The following is a 21481-nucleotide window of genomic DNA, read 5'->3' as shown; positions in this document are numbered from 1 at the left end:
TGAACTAAAATATAGTACAATTATTTCACTGAATGATTCCAGGGGGTAAAAAAAAAAAAAAAATGTTTTGCATAATGCTTTATCCAATCCAATAAGTGTAAGTATACAGATCAGGACCATATAGCCAAAAATTACTCTGTGCACCTTTAATAAACTACTGACTGACAGTGCTTACAGTAAAACAACGAGACTTCAACTTTATTGTCTAACACAGAAATTAGCTAATAAAACCGTGTACTACTATAGGTGTAACTCTTAAGCTATCTAGTTCTTTTTGGGACGGCAATTTCAGGTACTGCAATTTCTTTACTGTTTCTTTTACTGTATAAATTCATACCCTAAATGACATGTTCATAAGATCTTTTAGTCCATGCTTAAGTTTCCCAGAAAACAGACTGTGCCACATCCCTCATACACTGCAGTTTTAAAACTAAACAATGATAGACTTCATAAACATCCCCAGGTGGGATATTGAGGGTAATTTTGGGACAAGCCTAACTGTGAAAGTTATTTTTACCGAAATCTAATTAAACTCCTTTGGTACTGCCAACCCATGGTGGTTTGGAATGCCATAGTGTGTTAGTAAAAGATTTAAAACCTGCAGAAGAATGGGCGAAATGAGTGAGCTCACTTTAATGAAGCCTTTTCGGTACACAGAGGCGTAGTGTGTATCTTTAGCCAGTTGAAAAATAGAGAGAATTCTTCATGTTCTGCTATCTTCAAATGCTATTTCATCAGCTCACTGTACAATGTTCCCAATCCTGTTAACTCAGCCAGGAAGAAGAGACTTTAGTTTATATCCTGGCTGATGATGGATGATGTGCCATGCAAGAGTTTGAGCAGGCCTATTCCTGAAGGCGACAAGAAAGAGACAATCACATATTTTGTCCTACACAATCCTCATTTTCCTCTCACCCCCTGTCTCTGCCTCGTTCCCTCTCTCTCTCTCTCTCTCTCGATTCTCTTCCTTGGGGTTTTGGAGCTTGACCTACTTTTTCCTCTTGGCTGCCTTGAGCTTCATGAAATGAGATACATTAGCCAGAAAGAGAAAAAAAAACCAACATGCCAAAAGAAAGTTGCTAAAAGTTTATTTGAATTTTCTGAGAGCCAACAGTTTGTATTTGAAAAGAGGTATCACTATTTGGACGCATATTGGTGAAGATATTCTCCTGTAAAATTATGTGGCGTTAGCAGCACACACAAAAAGTTTCTAGGTTCACATTTAACTCTGTTTGTTTGTTGGCACAATGTCATTGGACAGAATCCAAGGCTGTGTTTATTGACTGAGCCAATTAAAGAAAGAGAAAGATGCACGCCTGTCCCTTGAACTTCATTAGGTCAAACGTTCACAGAGGAGCTGAGCTTTCAAAAGGACTTGCGGCCGATTCATAACCTTCAATTAGATGCGCTGATGGTGACTCATTTATGCAGTGAAAGGCTTGTGTTTTCTGTCCACATAGGAAAGAAGACACTCTGACTGCAAGTCCATCTGCATCTCATTTGAACTTTTAAAAAAATGACATTTAAAAAGTCATTTTAATTTGTTGTACAATTGAAAGTCTAGACAATGCAATTAATACCAATACCAAAGGGGAAACTCTGAACATTTTGGTGTATGGCTGAATACTGTCTAAAGTAGCACTTTACTGTCTAGTAGACTGCGTTGTTTGTAATTTTGTGGTTGTGAGATTTTTGTAATTGGTAATTTTGAAAATGTAATTATGCGTGAAGTATGTTTTTGAAATGTGATCTTCAAATGCACAGACTCTATAATTGCTGTCTAATCATTTAATGACTTGATGACTTTAGCATCTTTCCTGTGGTCTCTTCAGGCTCCACTGCTGCGGATTGAAGCTTGACCAGGCCCAATCTGTGGTGCTTCAGCGGCCTGACCTGTGTGGGGTTGGGGACAGTCTCTCATCTCTGAGCAACCTCAACCGAAGCCCAGGAGACAACATAATGCTTGCCCATAAGAGTCCTTCCAATCCTCGGCCCATTGAGAACGGCTTGGGCGTTTGCAGCAAGTCCCCCAAAACGCCCTCAGGACTTAAAAGCACTGCCAGCATTCGGGACAAGATCTCCCAATGGGAAGGTAAAACGGAGACCACCGGGGCAAACACCCAGACGACAGGACCGAAAGAACCTGAAGGTGGGAAGAAGAAGGCACAGCCGGAAGTACAAAGGAAAGAAAGCAAGAGACTTTTCAACTGGGAGAGACAGAACTGTGGCAAAGAGAATGGTAGCAAGTTTGGAGAACCTCTGCACACTTCTGAGGGACCCGTGAAAGAAAAAGAATGGATTTTGGACCCAAAATCCCCATTGGGGAAAATGACAGAAACTTGTCAGGACAAAAAGTCAGTGCTAACGCACATTAAGAAACTTGAGCAAGCGATGAAGGAGACTCCTTCCAAATCATCCTTGTCTATGCCAGGCAATTATTTCTGCCCAGCTTCCAAAGAGGAGCAGGAAGAGGCAGAGAAAAGGGCCGCTGAGCCGATCTTCGGGACTTTAGATGTGGCGAGATCTGGCAGCCGTCGAAGTCGGGACCCCGAGAACGTCTACAGTGAACCTGGAGCTCCTTCCATTAACCCTTTACCAAAACCCCAAAGAACCTTTCAGCACCACACACAGACAAACAACCCTGTGGACAACCACGGTTTTGTCAAGGGTAAACGAAATCTTCCCCCTTTACCTTCCATACCTCCGCCACCCCTTCCCTCCTGTCCTCCACCACCAGGGGTCTGTAGAAGACCATCCGGACGAGCTCGAAACGCTAATAACAGGTAAGAAGACTGATATCTGATGACTTTCAGCCAATGTGACTTTAAAAATGAGCTCAGGGTTTGGATTGCATCAGGAAAATTTGTACCTCATTTGGGAATCTAACCAATTTAACAAAGTCCTTTTTGTAAACAAGTCAGTCTACTTGGTGGCCATTCCTGAGCACCTACTTCCAGTCTTGCACAACTCCTACAACTCCAATCTATTTGAAATCCGAAGGACTGAAATCTCCAAAACTGTTTGCCAAGCTTATGTTTCAAAAAACGTCACCAAAACAATCTGCGAAAAACACATCTGAAACGGGAAAGAGCTTTGAGATTGACTGTACAACTAGTTTTGACAAGTATATTTTAAGACTGCTGAAAGCTACAAAACAGAGAAGCAAATGAATCACTGCAAATCATAGAAATAACTGGTTCCAGGCAGTGAAAGGTGGATTTGCAGTAATAATTTTGTGTCAATTTGCTGAATTTAGGGGTAAAATCATACCCTGTATATTGTATTGTTATATATTGTATTGACAACTCATAAATTAAATATTTACCATCATATATTCTGCATAATTGGATGTTTTGAAGTAAACACTGACAAAAAAACTATACAAGTTTTAGGGCTGAATGACATGACGATATATGACATTGATATGAGTGATCACACAGATCTAGACCTACCTATATTGAATTTATATAAAGAGTTCACAAGCAAATTTGCTTTGTATTTCCCCGGCATTGAAATCAGGCACATATAAATGTCAGGAAACACGACCCTGGCTGCATGTCATGTTTCCATGGATCACTGGATCTTTAGTAAGTTGTTAGGAACACTATATCGAGTCCAACCGTTAGTTTAAACTGATAATCGTTTGTTTTATTCGCGGTTTCCCCTGTTAAATCCAGTCACGCAGTCCCAAGGTTTTTTTCTCCATTCTGTCCTGATGGAGTTTTGGTTTCTTTGCCACTGTTGCCTTTTTCCACCTTTGTTGCCATTGGCTTGGCTTGCTTAGTTGGGGACATTAAATTTAACATTTAATTTCATATTCAACAATAATATTGATCTGCCTGCATTGACACTATTATGAAACAAAAATGAACCATCACTGAACTTACTTAAGCTGGACTGTGGCGCTATTTTCTTCTGGAAACAAGCTTTTTTTTGCATTATTTTCCTGTTATTTCTGTAAAGCTGCTTTGAAACAATCTATATTGTAAAAAGTGCTATATAAATAAAGGTGATTTGATGTATTACTTTGGAAGCTTAATACATCCATACAGTGAATTTGTCAGGATTTAAAAACCCGTAATTCCTCATCTCACATTGCACTCAGTGGTACGTGCCATTCCATACGTAGAGATCCTCACTGGAGAAATGGCACGTGGACTGAAGGAACCTCGCAAATTTAGTAGCCTACCATCTGATTTTTATGTCACACTAATGTGAAAATAAATCTTTTGAAACCAAGACTCCCCTAAAGGATTACCGTCCTCAGTCTTTATGGAGATGCAGTTTTAATGGTAGCATTTATCAGTCTAGCCCATCTATGAAATACGTTTTAACTTTTGACATTGTGGTGCAATCTTAATCTTGAGTCCTCTTTGTGGAAAGGGGGTCTGTTTTTAATATAATCTGTGCAAAGTCCAATCTTGTACGTTAAATCAGAGGACCTATAAGTTCTCCAATTTCCTGTGGACTTAATTGGCCTCTTCTTGATCTTTTTATTAATGACGAGTTTTATTTGTATTTGTTGAACCTGCAGGAAGTCTTACGAGTTTGAAGATCTTCTACAGTCGCCAGCCGAAGGTTGTCGAGCAGATTTCTACGATCTATCTAAGCTAGGCCTCACGCGCACTTTATCGGAGGAGAATGTCTACGAGGATATCCTAGGTATGACCATGCACTGCACCACAATGGTACTGGGTAAAACTTGGCTGACTCTCTGACTGTGCACCTGACAGAGCAATTTCCCAGAAGCCCAGGAGCTTGAAACTTTAATAAGCACCAAATTGAGACAAGGCCATCACAAACATTGATGTTTCTTTGCTCAACCTCACCAGTGGTCCTCTATGTTTGGGTTACCCCACATCAGTCTTCTCAACAGCATGATGTGATCTCTTATCCGTGGCTTGGAAAAATAGAGTTTGATTGGATGCAGGGCCGTGACGTCAACAACAAAAGATACAGGAGGCCATTTTCCTGACTTTTAAACATTGATAAGCCAATTTATTTTGTTGTCCTAACTATGTTAGTTTAGTAGCATTTTATTGTAATTTCAGGGCTTTTTAACACCTGGCCCGTTTGAAGCATTTGTTTCAGAACCTGGTGCGTTTTCTCCATTAGTTTGGTTCGTTTAGGCATAAATGAACATGGCATTCGCCCTTCGAGAAGAAAATGCAACATTGTAACAAATTAAGTACAAAGCAAATGATCTACAGGTCTGAAAATGCCCTTAAAGGTGCAATGTGTAATATTTCTGAGGATCTATTGACAGAAATGCAATATAAGATCCATAACTATGTTTTCAGTGGTGTATAAAGACCTTACTTAATGAACCGTTATGTTTTTATTACCTTAGAATGAGTCATTTATATCTACATAACTGCGGCCACCCCCCTTCTATGAAGGTTGACATATCGTGATGTCATGTTTCTACCGTAGCCGACAGCGAACAAACAGCGCTACAGAGCGCGTTTCGTCACTAACTTGAATGAGAAGCAGCAGAAAAAGACGCAGCAGACTCAGACGACCACATCTTTTATCCTACGTCGGCCACCGTAGCTTCTCCTTCGAGTTTGCAAATGGAGGGGATAGGCCGTGAGTGACTGGCTGTTTGCAATTCGCAAACCTCACCACTAGATGCCACTAAAAATTACACACTGCACCTTTAATTAGCATAGCAATTTCAGATCTGCAACCCATTTTTGGGTCATAACCCAAAAAAGATGCAGAACCACATGCTGGAAAGTATATCTTTCCCTATTATGTACACATGTCCAGGGTCTTGGCTCCTAAACGGTGGTCCTACGTCATACATTGAGAGAGGTTCAAAGACAGTCTTGCGACCAAAAATAGCCTGCGATAATTTTCTGACAGTGTCCAAAATGTAGCAGTGTGTTTGCTGCTACGACCTACAACTAGCCAATAAAAATGCAACATGAAATGGCGTATTGATCAGCGTGAAACTGAACAGCATCATTTGCAAGATTGCCATGCCAATTTGGCCTCTTTTCCCTCGCCATGACCGCGTCCATATTCTCCTCCTTCACTTCCTCTTATTTTTTCAGCACACATAAAAACCACAATTGCCAAAGTGCGATTCACCTTGCTCTATTTGTTTACCACTAGCGCATGATGATGTTTTATTCTTCTGTGCTAACTTGCGTCGTAGCCAACCATTCAAAAGGCGTCATCATCGTACAGTCAACATAAAAGTTTATTGGGATTTCTTTATATGAGTTGTATTGATGATTTAAGGCATTAAACTTTGATCATCTGTGATTATGATAAATCTGTATTCTGACTACTAGCCAGATCAAGCTAAAGTAGTTCACAATCCTCCTACTTCCTTGTTTAATGTTGTGTCTAATTATATAATGACATTTTTACCAGTGATCTAGCGTTTCTCTCTGCTCTGGCAACTAGCAGTCCTTTTTAATGGGTTTGAACGTGGAGCATAGCGTACGTTCTCTTGTGTTCTAGAACTGGATGTCCCAACATCATAAACTCTTCCCACCAGGCGCATCTGGTGGATGAATCGACGTGACAGAGGCTTTCTGCATCAGAAAAAAAAAAAAAACACCTTTCTTCCACTCAAACATTTTCCTTACCCCCTCTCTCTTTCTCTCTGGCTCGTTCGTTCTTCGAAGACTTTGCTAGGAGTTTATCTTTTTGTTAGCGCCACTGGTGATGCCACACACAGCTAATGAGGTTTGTGCGGATTCCCTGGCAAACTTACAAACATCTGGAAAGCAACCAAACTAACACATGACGTCAGTTTGCTGAAAAGCAGATCCAAACCAGGCACTGTGTTGACAAGGGGAAATTAGCGAAAAATGCCCACAATAGCTAGCACCACTAACTTGTCAGAAAACTTGATTTATGACTTGTCGTTATGAAAGAATTCAAATTTTTTTTTTAATGAAAATCTAATCCGTTTTGTTTGGTAGGAAATTCTTAGCTTAATTTTTTTTTTTTTTTTTTAAATGTAAATGGTATTAAGTCTAAATATGGTTCGAGTTCCTTCTTAAATGTAAATCTGTGATTTTTTTTTTGTCACTTGTTTTATTGTCTACAGGTTTAAATCATCCGTCCTTAACAAGACACATAGACTTAATTCCTACTCAGTGTTTTTGACTTGTTTTTCAGTATATCTAAACATTGTTAAATCAAGATACAATTACTTGAGATGCAAAATTACTTAACATATTAAGTCATGTTTTCTGAAAAATGTATAAAAATTATGTCTGAGTTCATACTTAAACAAGAAAGAAAAATATCTGCCAATGGGGTCAGAAAAATAATACTGAGTAAACATTATAAACTTAATACAGAATAATAATAAGTTTATTCTTTTTAGCACATTGGCAGATATTTGTTCTTGTTTAAAGGATAAAGTCACTTAATTTTGATAATTTTTCAGAAAACAATCTTGTATCATTTTACTTTTCAAGAAAATGTATCTTAATTTAAGAATATTTAGATATTTTACTGAAAAAAAAGTAAAAAATACATACATATATATATATATATATATATATATATATATATATATATATATATATATATATATATATATATATATATATATATATATATATATAAATATGTATGGTAAAATGGTAATCAATATCTATAAAGCATTAGGGTTTTGAAAAATGGCCAAGCAAGCATTACTAATAATCTTGGTGTACATTTTGTTTCAAAGACCCTCCATCGAAGGAGAACCCATATGAAGACATAGAGTTGGAAAGCCGCTGTCTTGGGAGCAAGTATCCCGTTCTTTCTACCCCTTCCTCTCCCATTCCCGACACTCCATCCAAGGTATTCGTACAGCATTCCTGATTAATTCTTTCCACTCTAGAGCGAGTACTTTATATCCATCAGCATTCAATACTAACATCTAGATGAGTGATGTGAATTCACATTAGTATAGTTTATTCCCCCCAAAATGTCATGTACTTGAATATTAGATGCAAAATAAATATTATCGATCTCCCTGCATTGACACCATTATATGAGAACTGAACTGAGCTGGACGATGACACCACGGTTTTCTCCAGAGCGGCTAGATATATAAATGAACTAAATTAATAACTTTTTTATCCATCACTGAACTTCCTTAAGCTGGACTATGACGCTATTCTTCTAGAAACAAACTTTGTTGCATTATTTTCCTGTTATCTCTGTAAAGCTGCTTTGAAACAATCTGTATTGTAGAAAGCACTGTATAAATAAAGGTGACTTGACTTGAATTGACTACAATTTCTCAATGACAGCTCTCCTCCAAGCCTGGTTTCTTTAGATGAGTGATGTGAATTCACATTAGCATAGTTTATTCCCAAAAAAAAAAAATGTTTTAATGTACTTATTCATTAGATGCGAAAATAAAGAGAATGCTTCTAAGCATTTGCTTCATCCCGCTCCTTTTCGAACATATTGTAATTATTGTTATACTTTATAGATATTGTTTTTTTCTTTCAGTATGTTGCAACATAGTTATTGTATTTTTATTTTTTTACAGTCTATGATTTTTATATCTTATTTTATTTGTATCTTTTTGTTGTTTGAAATAACAATAAAGAAAGAATAAAGAATAAAAAAAGAGCAGCTAGTACATTCCACAAAACATCTACATTTGTGTCCTATGGAAGATTCAAAGCCATACAAGTTTGGAGTGACACGATGACCTTTTTTTAGGGTAACCTGATCAACCAAATTAGCAACTGACTCTGAATTACATTATTTCTCAATGACAGCTCTCCTCCAAGCCTGGTTTCTTCAGGCAGAATTCAGAGCGACGCAGTTTCAAGCTGTTGGAACTGCGTAAGACCGGCAGAGACGGCGGCATCGCGTCCCCGTCCCGAGTCAGCCCTCCATCGACACCCAGCAGTCCCGATGACACCCCGTGCCTGTCAGGGGATCCGTACAACCGGCGGCGGAGAAAAATCCCAAAGGTACAGTCAAAAAGGGGCCCAAGTCAGTGTAATCCTTGACTTATCAGTGATTTATGGTTCTGACTGAGACACTGGCCCGTCGGCATGCTTCCACTGCTAATAAAAATGCAAGAAAAATGTGACAGGCAGATGAGACACCTGAAAAATGGAGGGAAAAAGTCATTTCCTTCAAAACTCCTTTGCAAAAGACTTGGACGGGCTGTGTCTGATAAAGCAAGGGCCGTGACTGTTTTCTTTTTCAACAGATGGTGCAGAAAATCAACGGCATCTTTGAGGCCCGCCGGGGGAAGAAGAGGATGAAGAGGGTCTCGCAGTCGACCGAGTCCAGTTCGGGAAGAGGTGTGTGAGGGCAACATTATACCTCAGCTAAATTTAGACCTACCTTTTCCTGTTAAAGCCAAGCTTGAAGGAGTAGTACATTCAGTTTGTTCACACTTATCACATGTGAATCGAGTATATGTTTCATTTTTAGTTTTGTATATGGGTATGTATATATATATGTATATAATATATATATATATAAATAAACACACATACAAAATATGTATATGTGTGTGTGTGTGTATATATATATGAATGTATATATATGAAGAGTTCAGATGCAAAAGCCTAAGTGCCATCTGAAATTTTCTTCTAGAATGATAATTTTTATAAATCTCGTATATTTAAGTTCAATAATTTCACTTAAATGGCAATGCAAATTACCTATTAATTGTCATTTAAGTGAAATTACTGAACTTAAATATACGAGATTTATAAAAATGATCATTCTAGAAGAAAATTTCAGATGGCACTTAGAGGCTTTTGCATCTGAACTCTTCATATGTATATGTATATATGTATATGTATATATATATATATATATATATATATATATATATATATATATATATATATATATATATATATATATATATATTCATATACAAAATTTAACATTTTATATAAAGGCTACTCATATTATATGTTTATACTGTATATATTTGTTTTTATTTTTCCTTTTTATTTTGTTCATTTTTATTTTATTTTACTTTTTATTTACGCACACACACACGTTATATGCCAAGTTTATTTTTACTTTATTATTACTTAATAAAGTATATATATGTATATGGAAAAATTAAAACATGCATATAAAAGAATATATAAACATACATTAAGGGCTGTCAAATCGATTAATTGCACCTAACATAAAATGTTGTGTTTATATAATATATGTGCACACACATTACATTATATGTTATGTACACACATATATTATATAAACACAAACTTTTATGTTAGATATGATTAATCGATTTGACAGCCCTAATAATAAATAAAAAATACATTTATTTTTACTTATTACTTAATATATATTTGTGTGTGTGTGTGTGTGTGTGTGTGTGTGTGTGTGTGTGTGTGTGTGTGTGTGTGTGTGTTTGTACGTATTGTACATTTTCTTTTTTGTTTATAATTTTTTAAGAAAGATAATACATGGTTTATATCGAGTTATAGTCTGACCCTTGGATGACCATATTTGTTGCACCCATATTCACCCATAAAGTAACAGCCCATTTAACACTGCATTGTGGGACAGTCCGGGCCTCCGCCACATGTGCGTCCACTTAGCTTTATGGACACGTTTACAGTTTTGGGTCAGTTGCGTTTGACCCATTTTTCTAGGGATGATAGAATTATGTTACGTTATAGGATACACATGTGCACCCAAGCATGAAATGTCTTAGTGAATACCTGCATACTGATTCTCTGGTGACCTTTGACCTCTCTCTCTCTCTTCTCCGGCACAGTGACGGACGACAACAGCGAGTCTGAAAGTGACACAGAGGAGAAACTAAAGGGTAAGAGGCCTTACAGTCACTGAAAATAAGTCACACAATGAACTTCTATGGGGAAAGGCATCATATTTTTCCTCCTCATCTACATTAGCTCACAGTCAGAGATTAGTGTCGGTCCAGTCTATGTTGAGGCAGACCGGTCGGTATCGCACTTTGGAGCGAGACTTGATGGACTTGCAGGAGAGGAAGTTGTTTGAGTACTTCCTGGTTGTGGCTCTTCACAAAACCAAAGCCGGTGTGCCGTATTTACCAGAAGTCACACAGCAGTTCCCTCTCAAGGTACTAACATTTCTCATTTCTCCCGATCAATCTGGACTTGAAGATGTTCACGTCACCAGTAAAAGATCAGGAAATGTCTCCTAAGGTTTTCTAAACTCTGCATCTGTGTTCCTGATTTTTTTCCCTCACTAGTTGGAACGAAGCTTTAAGTTTATGCGAGAAGCTGAAGACCAGCTGAAAGTCATTCCACAATTCTGTTTCCCTGACGCTAAAGACTGGGCACCTGTGGACAATTTCCCCAGGTATCGGATCCACATGGTTTACTGCCCCTCAATAGTTATTAGAAACACATATTTGTGCCGTTACACAATTTTTAATCTGTTGTTTTCAGTGAGACTTTCTCGTTCGTCTTAACCGGAGAAGATGGGAGCCGAAGATTTGGCTACTGTCGGCGCTTACTGGTGAGCTGCTCTCTTTATTTGTCATTTTGCAGAAATAATTATTCAGACTACAAGGCTAGACGTTTATGATGAAACATGAATGAGATGTGAATAGCCTCTCTCAGACTGTGTGCAGAATGAAGTAACATTTACTCAATACAAAAGGTTCTTTATTGTGGAAAAGGTTCTTAACACTAAAAGAAAAATGGTTGTTCACTTGAAGGTTCTTTGGGGAACCAAAAATGGTTCTTCTAATGACATTATTGTGAAAACCCTCTTTTGGAACCTCCATTTTTAAGAGTTTAGAATGTTTAAAAATGCAACAATGTTTCAAACTGTAGCGTTACATTATTGTCACATGACCTCATTAGGTTGCATTTTAGTGACCTCTAGTCAACAAGTAAATGTTATTTTGTATTTTTAAATAATTTTTTTGGGCATTCTCACCAGTTTGTGTGTGTGTGTGTGTGTGTGTGTGTGTGTGTGTGTGTGTGTGTGTGTGTGTGTGTGTGTGTGTGTGTGTGTGTGTGTGTGTGTGTGTGTGTTTTAGCCCAGTGGTAAAGGGAGGCGTTTACCTGAAGTCTACTGCATTGTGAGCAGATTGGGCTGTTTCGATCTGTTCTCTAAGGTATTTCATCTGCTCTTTACGTATTTCAGCAATCTCAGTCTGCATTTATTCTCTTGTGCTTCTCTGTGTTGGCGCTTTTGTCAGTATGCACATATAGATCATTAATATCTGAAGAAAAAGTTCAAAATTTGGATACAAAAAATGTAGATGTGACTGATTTTGTTGCACAGAACTTACTTGCTGTCCCTGGAACAACATTCTTATCACGATCCTAGATTTTATTATTTATATATTTTATTTTATTTTCATTTTTTATTATTATATTATTATTATTATTATTAATAATAATAATATTTTATTTTTCATTTTATCATTTTTTTTTTCATTTGATTTGATTTTAATTTATTTATTATTACAATAATAAACTGATAATAATGTTTGCTGCTCTTATTGGTGGTATTATTATTATTTTCATTTATTATGTTGAATAATATTAAGGCGGTGGGCAAAAACTAATAAAAAAAAATTGGTTTTATTTATTTAGAACTGTTGAATAATCTATGGGTGGTGGGCAAAAAAATGCTAAAACAAAATTATCTTTAATTACAATGATAAACCAATAATAATGTTTATTTTTCTTATTGGTTTTCTTATTATTATTTATTTTGAATGATGTTGAGTAATATTTGGGTGGTGGGCAAAATCTAATCAAAATATTTGGCTTTATTTATTTATGTATTTAGGACTGTTGAATAATATATGGGTGGTGGGCAAAACATTATAAAAATATGTTTAATTACAATGATAAACCAATAATACTGTTTGTTTTTCTTATTGGTATTATTATTATTATTTTATTTTATTTTATTAGTTTAAAAACTAATAAAAATATTTGGTTTTATTTATTTATTAAGAACTGTGTTGATTAATGTGGTGGGCAAAAAAAATAAATATTTTTTTTTGTTTTATTACAATGATAAACTGATAATAATGCTTGTTGTTCTTATTCATATTATTGTAATATTTATCTATTTATTTAGTTGTTTAGTTATTTATTTGGAATAATGTATGTATTTTTTTGTAGGCAAAAAAAACCCAATAGATTCAGGAAAATGTTGATCTAAAACAGTGTTGATTTCCATCTGATGTAGATCCTGGATGAGGTAGAAAAGAGACGAGCAATCTCTCCTGCGCTGGTCCAGCCTTTTATGAGAGGAATTATGGAGGCTCCGTTCCCAGCGCCGGGAAGAACCATCAGCATCAAGAACTTTCTTCCGGGATCAGGAACAGAGGTCAGTTTAAAGCCGGGAATATGAACAAGGTTTCTTTTTACAGTGGTCTTGCAAGTGTCTGGTGAGTGTTTCATCTTGAGAAAGTTTTAACTTTGAGAGTTTCTCTCTCCCTCTCCTTCTGTAGGTGATAGAATTATGTCGGCCTTCAGATTCCCGTCTGGAACATGTGGATTTCGAGTGTTTGTTTTCCTCTCTGAGCTTGCGTCTGCTTCTGCGGGTGTTTGCTTCTCTTCTTCTGGAGCGAAGGGTCATCTTCACCGCAGATAAACTCAGGTACGACCCTTTTACACCTGCTTTCACCTCTGATACGGTCTGCATCTGGAATTAACAACCAGCAATATAGCCAGAAATATCCCAAACCCTGGTTTTAGCACAACGGTTGATTGACAGGTGAGTAGGCGGATGTCCAGTTGTGAATCAGCATTCATAAGTTCAAATACACACATGATAATGATTCACATGATAATCCTATGGATCAGTCTGAGGTTTGTCGGCATCGAGAGCTTCTTCCCTGAAGATCTGCACATGTGTGTTTGTGCGTGAACCCAAAAGACGACAAGGGAAGAATGAAAAGATATGACACGGCAAGAGTGGGGAAAATGCAGCTTGTGGAACCGTTTTTCACAGCTCAAGACAGATATGGAAAAATGCTGTTGTGTAATATAGTCGCCTTGGGAACAAAAGTCAACCCCAATGTTTTTTTCTACGGAAAAAGCTGCGAGACTAGTCCTCACTGGAAGATCTGGGCCTGTCACGAGAGTTGTGTCCCTTTGTAGGGATCATCAGAGCAGCGTCCTCCCTCAAAAGATCATTTTGATATTTTTGAGAAAGATGAGCTGATAAAATGCATCTTAGGAATAGACAAAATACAGGAATCGTTCCACAAATCAGAGAAGAAATCTGTCTCCTAATGAGTAAACTTGAGTTTTTAATGACAGGCTGATGACATGAAGATTAAAAAGCAAGAAATGGCTGTCAGAAAATAAGAAATAAGATGATACATTCAGTGAAAACAAGCAACCAAATGAAAAATACAAAATATATATATATATATATATATATATATATATATATATATATATATATATATATATATATATATATATATAATACATGTTATTATTATTATTGTTATATATATATATATGTATATATATATGTATATATATATATATATATATATATATATATATAATTTTTTTTTTTTGTGTGTGTGTGTTATTATTATTATTATTATTAGATTTTTTTTTTTATCCTAATGGGTAAATCACCCATTTAAATCATCCAAGTTCAGGTCATATTTAAGCCCAAAATCAAAAGACAAAATTAAGAAATTATATTTTCTTAATAATTATGGCAGTATTTTGCTAATTCTCCCACCAAATAATTTAAAGAAATTATTTATAAATAATTTATTATAATGATAAATTGATCATTATTTTTATTTATTTATTTTTTGCATTATGGTAATGGACATTTGGCAGGGAAAATGTGCATAATAAAATGTCACAATGCAAAAATCATAATGATCCTAAAAAAGCTTCTTCTTTTTTTTACACAAAGTATAATTTAAGATTACTTCTATCTCTTAATTCATGCACCATTAAAAAAATATTCAAAGAATAAGCAATATTAATACTGAGGCTTGCCTTAGGGAACAGCACTGGTTGATTCTTCTGTGCTGCCATCTTCTGGTGTAAATGTGTAAGCACAGTCATATCAACTTTATGAGAGAATTTCTAACACACATTCTGAATACATATCCCGCTCTCTTTCTCTTCAGCACCCTCTCTAAATGCTGCCATGCCATAGTGGCTTTGCTGTACCCGTTCACCTGGCAGCACACGTACATCCCAGTCCTGCCACCCTCCATGATGGACATCGTCTGCACGCCGACACCCTTCATAGTGGGGCTGCTGTCGAGCTCCCTGGCCCGACTCAAAGAGCTCCCGCTAGAGGAGGTGAGACAGACATACTACTGTTTCTGGGACTAGTACACAACCATACTACTGTTTCTGCAGTATGTAGTAAGAAAACTGCATATGTTCTATATGCAGAATATCAGTAATAACAGCCATATGACATGTTTATATCTATATCTATCTATATATATATATATATATATATATATATATATATATATATATATATGACGTGTTTAGCATCAAATAATGTATGCAGAATATCAGTAATAACAGCCAAATGACATGTTTATATCTATATCTATATCTATATATATATATATATGACGTGTTTAGCATCAAATAATGTATGCAGAATATCAGTAATAACAGCCAAATGACATGTTTATATCTATATCTATATATATATATATATATATATATATATATATATGACGTGTTTAGCATCAAATAATGTATGCAGAATATCAGTAATAACAGCCAAATGACATGTTTATATCTATATCTATATCTATATATATATATATATATATATATATATATATATATATATATATGACATGTTTAGCATCAAATAATGTATGCAGTTTATCAGTAATAACAGCCAAATGACATGTTTATACTTTGTAGTGCTGGGCAATGATTAATCGCGATTAATCGCATCCAATATAAAAGTTTGTGTTTACATAATATATGTGTGTGTACTGTGTATAATTATTTTGTATATATAAATACACGCATATGCATGTATATATTTAAGAAATATTTGCATGTTCAGACTGTATATATATTTATACATAATTTATATTATATGTAAATATAAGTATTTTATATATAAATAACAATTTTTTCTTAAATATATACATGCATGCATGCAAAATAATAATCATATACAGTACACACACATATATTATTTAAACACAAACTTTTATTTTGGATGTGATTAATCGCGGTTAATCGTTGCCCAGCACTAGTTTTTTATTTTGTTGGTCAGTTCTTTGTTAGTTTTTGTTTTCAGTACATTATAGTTGTTAATTTAGGTTTAGTTTTTATGTTAAGTGATACATTGAAAATGGAGAATGATCTTCAGTGTTTGGTTAATATTTTGATAAATAATAATCATGTAAATATTAAATAAAATGCTGTGAACGATTCAGTGCGAGAGTGAACTGTCCGAATGAATGAATCATACTGAATATATGAGACACACACACATATATATATATATATATAAATTTTATGTGAATTTAATTTTTTTCAATATTTTTTTTATTTCAGCAATTGTCGTGCATTGCATTGTGGGACACAGATACAGTATTCCATGTAGTTCTATTGTTGTATACTGCGCATTTTGCCAGACACTGCTAAAGTAGCACAGTTAATATGGTAGTATGCTGTTAGGAACAGAATATCTCCAAAGCTATTTTCAGTTGTTTGACCTTTGACCTCTTGAATGTTGCACCTCATTATGACTAATGTGGGAAGGAAATGAGGCCAATAAAGTCTAGGATGTAGTGTTAATATTCTATATATACATTGCAAATGAACAAAAGAACAGGATTGGGCTCTTTTAGAGAGAAGATCAGAGGTCGGACACATTTCTAATATTTCCTTCTGAGCACTTCCTGTTCAGGTGGGCGGCCCTTGACCTCTGACCTCTTCACAATAGCTGTGATGGGGAAAAAATGACATCACTCTCTCCTCTGCTCTCTTTCAGGTCCTGGTGGTCGACCTTGGCAACAGTCGTTTCCTGCGACAGGTACGGTACTCTACTGAACGGGTCTTTTATTTGGGCTGGTTATGTGTTTCAATTATCAAGCAATCAAATTTATGTTCGTGCTTCCTGTCTCAGATGGACGATGAGGATTCAATTCTTCCTCATAAACTCCAGGCTGCTCTAGAACACGTTCTAGAACGGAGGAAAGAGCTGGCCTGTGACGTGGCAGATCATCCAAGCGGTGAGTTAATGTCCGGTCCGTTTGGAAGCTTGTTTCTGCCACTGAATAAAAACATTAAAAAGGTCATTGAGACTTTATCTCACAAATCTGACTTTTCTCTCGCAATTCTGATTATATCTCAATACTCAGACTTTTTTCTTGCTTTTCCGAGTTTACGAGATGTTAACTCGCAATTCTGAGTTTATGACTCGCAATTCTGAGTTTATATCTCACAACTCAAGACTTTTTTTTCTCAATTCTGAGTTTATAACTCAGAATTCAAATCTTTTCTTATAATTTTGAGTTTACATCTCGCAATTCCCCAAAAAATTCTCGAAATTCATAATTTTTTTTGGAACTCCCAATTCTGACGTTTTTTCTTGTAATTCTGATTTTTTCCCCCCTCATATTTCTGAATTTATATCTCTCAATCCTGCATTTATATCTCGCAAATCTGACTTTTCTCTCGCAATTCTGATTATGTCTCAATACTCAGATTTTTTCTTGCTTTTCCGAGTTTGTGAGATGTTAACTTGCAATTCTGAGTTTATATCTCAAGACTTTTTTTCTGGTAATTCGGACATGATATCTCACAATCCAGACTTTTTTTTTCTCAATTCTGAGTTTATAACTCAGAATTCAAAGCTTTTTCTTATAATTTTGAGTTTACATCTCGCAATTCAAAAAAATTCTCAAAATTCAGATTTTTTTGGAGCTCCCAATTCTGACTTTTTTTCTTGTAATTCTGACTTTTTTCCCCTCACATTTCTGAATTTATATCTCGCAATTCTGAATTTATATCTCGCAATTCAGAAAATTTTCCTTGCAATTCTGTCTTTTTTCTTGCAATTTTTAAGTTATATCTCACAATTCTGCATTTATATCTTTCAATTCAGATTTTTTTTTGTGTGTGTGCAATTTTGGCTTTTCACAATTCTGAGTTTATAGCTTGGAAGACTTTTCAGACTTTTTTTTTGCAATTAATTTTTTTTCTCTCAATTCTGTTTATAACTCGCAATTCTGTTTATAACTCGCAATTCTGTGTTTATAACTCGCAATTCTGAATTAATAACTCGCAATTCTGAGTTTATATCTCTCAATTCTGAATTAATAACTCGCAATTCTGAGTTTAAATCTCTCAATTCTGTGTTTATAACTCGCAATTCTGTTTATAACTCGCAATTCTGAATTAATAACTCGCAATTCTGAGTTTATATCTCTCAATTCTGTTTATCTGTTTATAACTCGCAATTCTGAATTAATAACTCGCAATTCTGAATTAATAACTCGCAATTCTGAGTTTATATCTCTCAATTCTGTTTATAACTCGCAATTCTGAATTAATAACTCGCAATTCTGACTTTATAACTCGCAATTCTGAATTAATAACTCGCAATTCTGAATTAATAACTCGCAATTCTGACTTTATAACTCGCAATTCTGAATTAATAACTCGCAATTCTGAGTTTATAACTCGCAATTCTGAATTAATAACTCGCAATTCTGAGTTTATACCTCTCAATTCTGAGTTTATATCTCTCAATTCTGAGTTTGTACCTCTCAATTCTGTTTATAACTCGCAATTCTGTTTATAACTCGCAATTCTGTTTATAACTCGCAATTCTGAATTTATAACTCGCAATTCTGAGTTTATACCTCTCAATTCTGTGTTTATAACTCGCAATTCTGAGTTTATATCTTGCAATCCTGAGTTTATAACTCGCAATTCTGTTTATAACTCGCAATTCTGAGTTTATATCTCTCAATTCTGTTTATAACTCGCAAATCTGAGTTTATATCTTGCAATTCTGTGTTTATAACTCGCAATTCTGAATTAATAACTCGCAATTCTGAGTTTATATCTCTCAATTCTGAATTAATAACTCGCAATTCTGAGTTTAAATCTCTCAATTCTGTGTTTATAACTCGCAATTCTGTTTATAACTCGCAATTCTGAATTAATAACTCGCAATTCTGAGTTTATATCTCTCAATTCTGTTTATCTGTTTATAACTCGCAATTCTGAATTAATAACTCGCAATTCTGAATTAATAACTCGCAATTCTGAGTTTATATCTCTCAATTCTGTTTATAACTCGCAATTCTGAATTAATAACTCGCAATTCTGACTTTATAACTCGCAATTCTGAATTAATAACTCGCAATTCTGAATTAATAACTCGCAATTCTGACTTTATAACTCGCAATTCTGAATTAATAACTCGCAATTCTGAGTTTATAACTCGCAATTCTGAATTAATAACTCGCATTTCTGAGTTTATACCTTTCAATTCTGAGTTTATATCTCTCAATTCTGAGTTTGTACCTCTCAATTCTGTTTATAACTCGCAATTCTGTTTATAACTCGCAATTCTGTTTATAACTCGCAATTCTGAATTTATAACTCGCAATTCTGAGTTTATACCTCTCAATTCTGTGTTTATAACTCGCAATTCTGAGTTTATATCTTGCAATCCTGAGTTTATAACTCGCAATTCTGTTTATAACTCGCAATTCTGAGTTTATATCTCTCAATTCTGTGTTTATAACTCGCAAATCTGAGTTTATATCTTGCAATCCTGAGTTTATAACTCGCAATTCTGTGTTTATAACTCGCAATTCTGAGTTTATATCTCAAAATTCTGAGTTTATATCTCGCAATTCTGAATTTATATCTCGCAATTCTGAGTTTATATCTCGCAATCCTGAGTTTATAACTCGCAATTCAGACTTTTCTTAGCTCTTCTGAGAAAAAGTCAGATTTGTGTGATAAAAAGTCGCAATTGCCTTTTTTATTGTTTATTCCGTGGCAGAAACAAGCTTCCATAGATCTGTTATATTCAGGGTTTAGAAAGATCATTTAGATAAGATCAAGTGCCATCATATTTCATTATTCACTTTAACGGACTAGTCAGTTCTTGGACAACTAGCCGTCCATCCTGACTCATTTCCCTGATTCCTCTCGGTCGGTAGAGCCCAGTTCTCTGAGCAGCGTCGTGTCTGAGGCGTTTGTGCGGTTCTTTGTGGAGATCGTGGGTCATTACTCGCTCTTTATGGGTGGCAGCGACCGAGATGAAGAATCCTCCGCCTCGTCCTCCTCCTCCCCAACTCCTTCGTCCTTCCAGCGTGAGGCTTTCCGTAAGGCCGTGTCCTCCAAGAGCCTGCGGAGATTCCTGGAGGTCTTCATGGAGACGCAGATGTTTGCAGGGTTCGTGCAGGAAAGAGAGTTACGGAGGCAGGGCCTGAAAGGTTTGAACGCTATAAATCTTGGGTGAATGCAGTTTCTATATGATAAATTATAAACGGTTTTGTCTCTGAAGTAAAGTCGCCATATTCTGTTTTAAACAGGTTTGTTTGAGATGAGGGCTCAGGATTACCTTGATTCTCTGCCAGGCAGTGAGAACAGAGGCGTCAACAAGTTCCTCAAAGGTTTAGGTAACGTCTCGCTTTCAAATCTAACCAAACACTTGTCAAATCAAAGAAGGGCATGTTTGGAGGGACATAGTGTTTCTGCATTATGTATAAAGAGCAAAATATTCAGATATTTTGTATACATGGAATAGCCTGATGAATAGAGTAACTGGATGGACCCGTCTCTTTTTTTAAAAGTACTGAAGAAAAAAAAGAAAAGATTTGAGCAACAAAAAAAATAGATTTTCACATTCAGGATATAGTTTTGTTAAAATAAGTGATATAAAAAAATATAAATGTGTTTTAATACCATGTATTCCAACAAAACTATATATATATATATTTATATATATATATATATACAAACTGTTTAAATAGCACTGAAATGAACATAAAAGTTGTATATGTAATTTAATACCATAAAATTATATTAAATTACATATACAACTTTGATGTTCATTTCAGTGCTATTTAAACAGTCTGTATGTATATATATATATATATATATATATATATATATATATATATATATACTGTATACACATAGTTTTGTTGGAATACATGGTATTAAAAGACATTTATATTTTTTTATATCATTTATTTTAACAAAACTATATCCTGAATGCGAAAATCTATTTTTTTTGTCGCTCAAATCTTTTTTTAGTGCATTATAGAATTTCACAGTATTCTATGCAAAATACAAAAGTGTAAAATCAAAATATATTTATTTTATGATACTGTATATATAAAGTATTATTTTATATTCATATTTAATAATGTTAATTTTATATTAATAATATAATAAAATAATTGTTTATATTTTAATACTTGTATATTTTATTTTATAGATATTATATTTTGCATAGAGCACGCATACTGTATCCCACAATGCAACCTGCTGAATTT

General features: G+C 35.0%; 1 protein-coding gene across 3 annotated transcripts in view; it reads left to right on the top strand.

Annotated features, from left to right (window-relative positions):
• Positions 1–21481, top strand: part of LOC308684452 (DENN domain-containing protein 2A) — a 41797-nt gene that overhangs the window by 19584 nt on the left and 732 nt on the right. For all 3 annotated transcript variants that reach the window (XM_081355677.1, XM_081355678.1, XM_081355679.1), the window contains exons 3-19: positions 1833–2783; positions 4535–4662; positions 7700–7815; positions 8751–8948; positions 9194–9287; positions 10739–10789; positions 10878–11065; positions 11198–11307; positions 11397–11466; positions 11996–12073; positions 13165–13305; positions 13430–13578; positions 15089–15266; positions 16945–16986; positions 17080–17185; positions 20138–20413; positions 20513–20599. In XM_081355677.1, coding sequence (XP_081211803.1) covers positions 1833–2783; positions 4535–4662; positions 7700–7815; positions 8751–8948; positions 9194–9287; positions 10739–10789; positions 10878–11065; positions 11198–11307; positions 11397–11466; positions 11996–12073; positions 13165–13305; positions 13430–13578; positions 15089–15266; positions 16945–16986; positions 17080–17185; positions 20138–20413; positions 20513–20599 — 2963 coding nt within the window. The remainder of the gene's footprint in view (positions 1–1832; positions 2784–4534; positions 4663–7699; positions 7816–8750; positions 8949–9193; positions 9288–10738; positions 10790–10877; positions 11066–11197; positions 11308–11396; positions 11467–11995; positions 12074–13164; positions 13306–13429; positions 13579–15088; positions 15267–16944; positions 16987–17079; positions 17186–20137; positions 20414–20512; positions 20600–21481) is intronic.

Source organism: Scardinius erythrophthalmus (assembly GCF_964197995.2).
Source record: "Scardinius erythrophthalmus genome assembly, chromosome: 24".
Taxonomy (NCBI): Eukaryota; Metazoa; Chordata; class Actinopteri; order Cypriniformes; family Leuciscidae; genus Scardinius; species Scardinius erythrophthalmus.
This window is presented reverse-complemented; position numbering and strand designations above follow the sequence as displayed.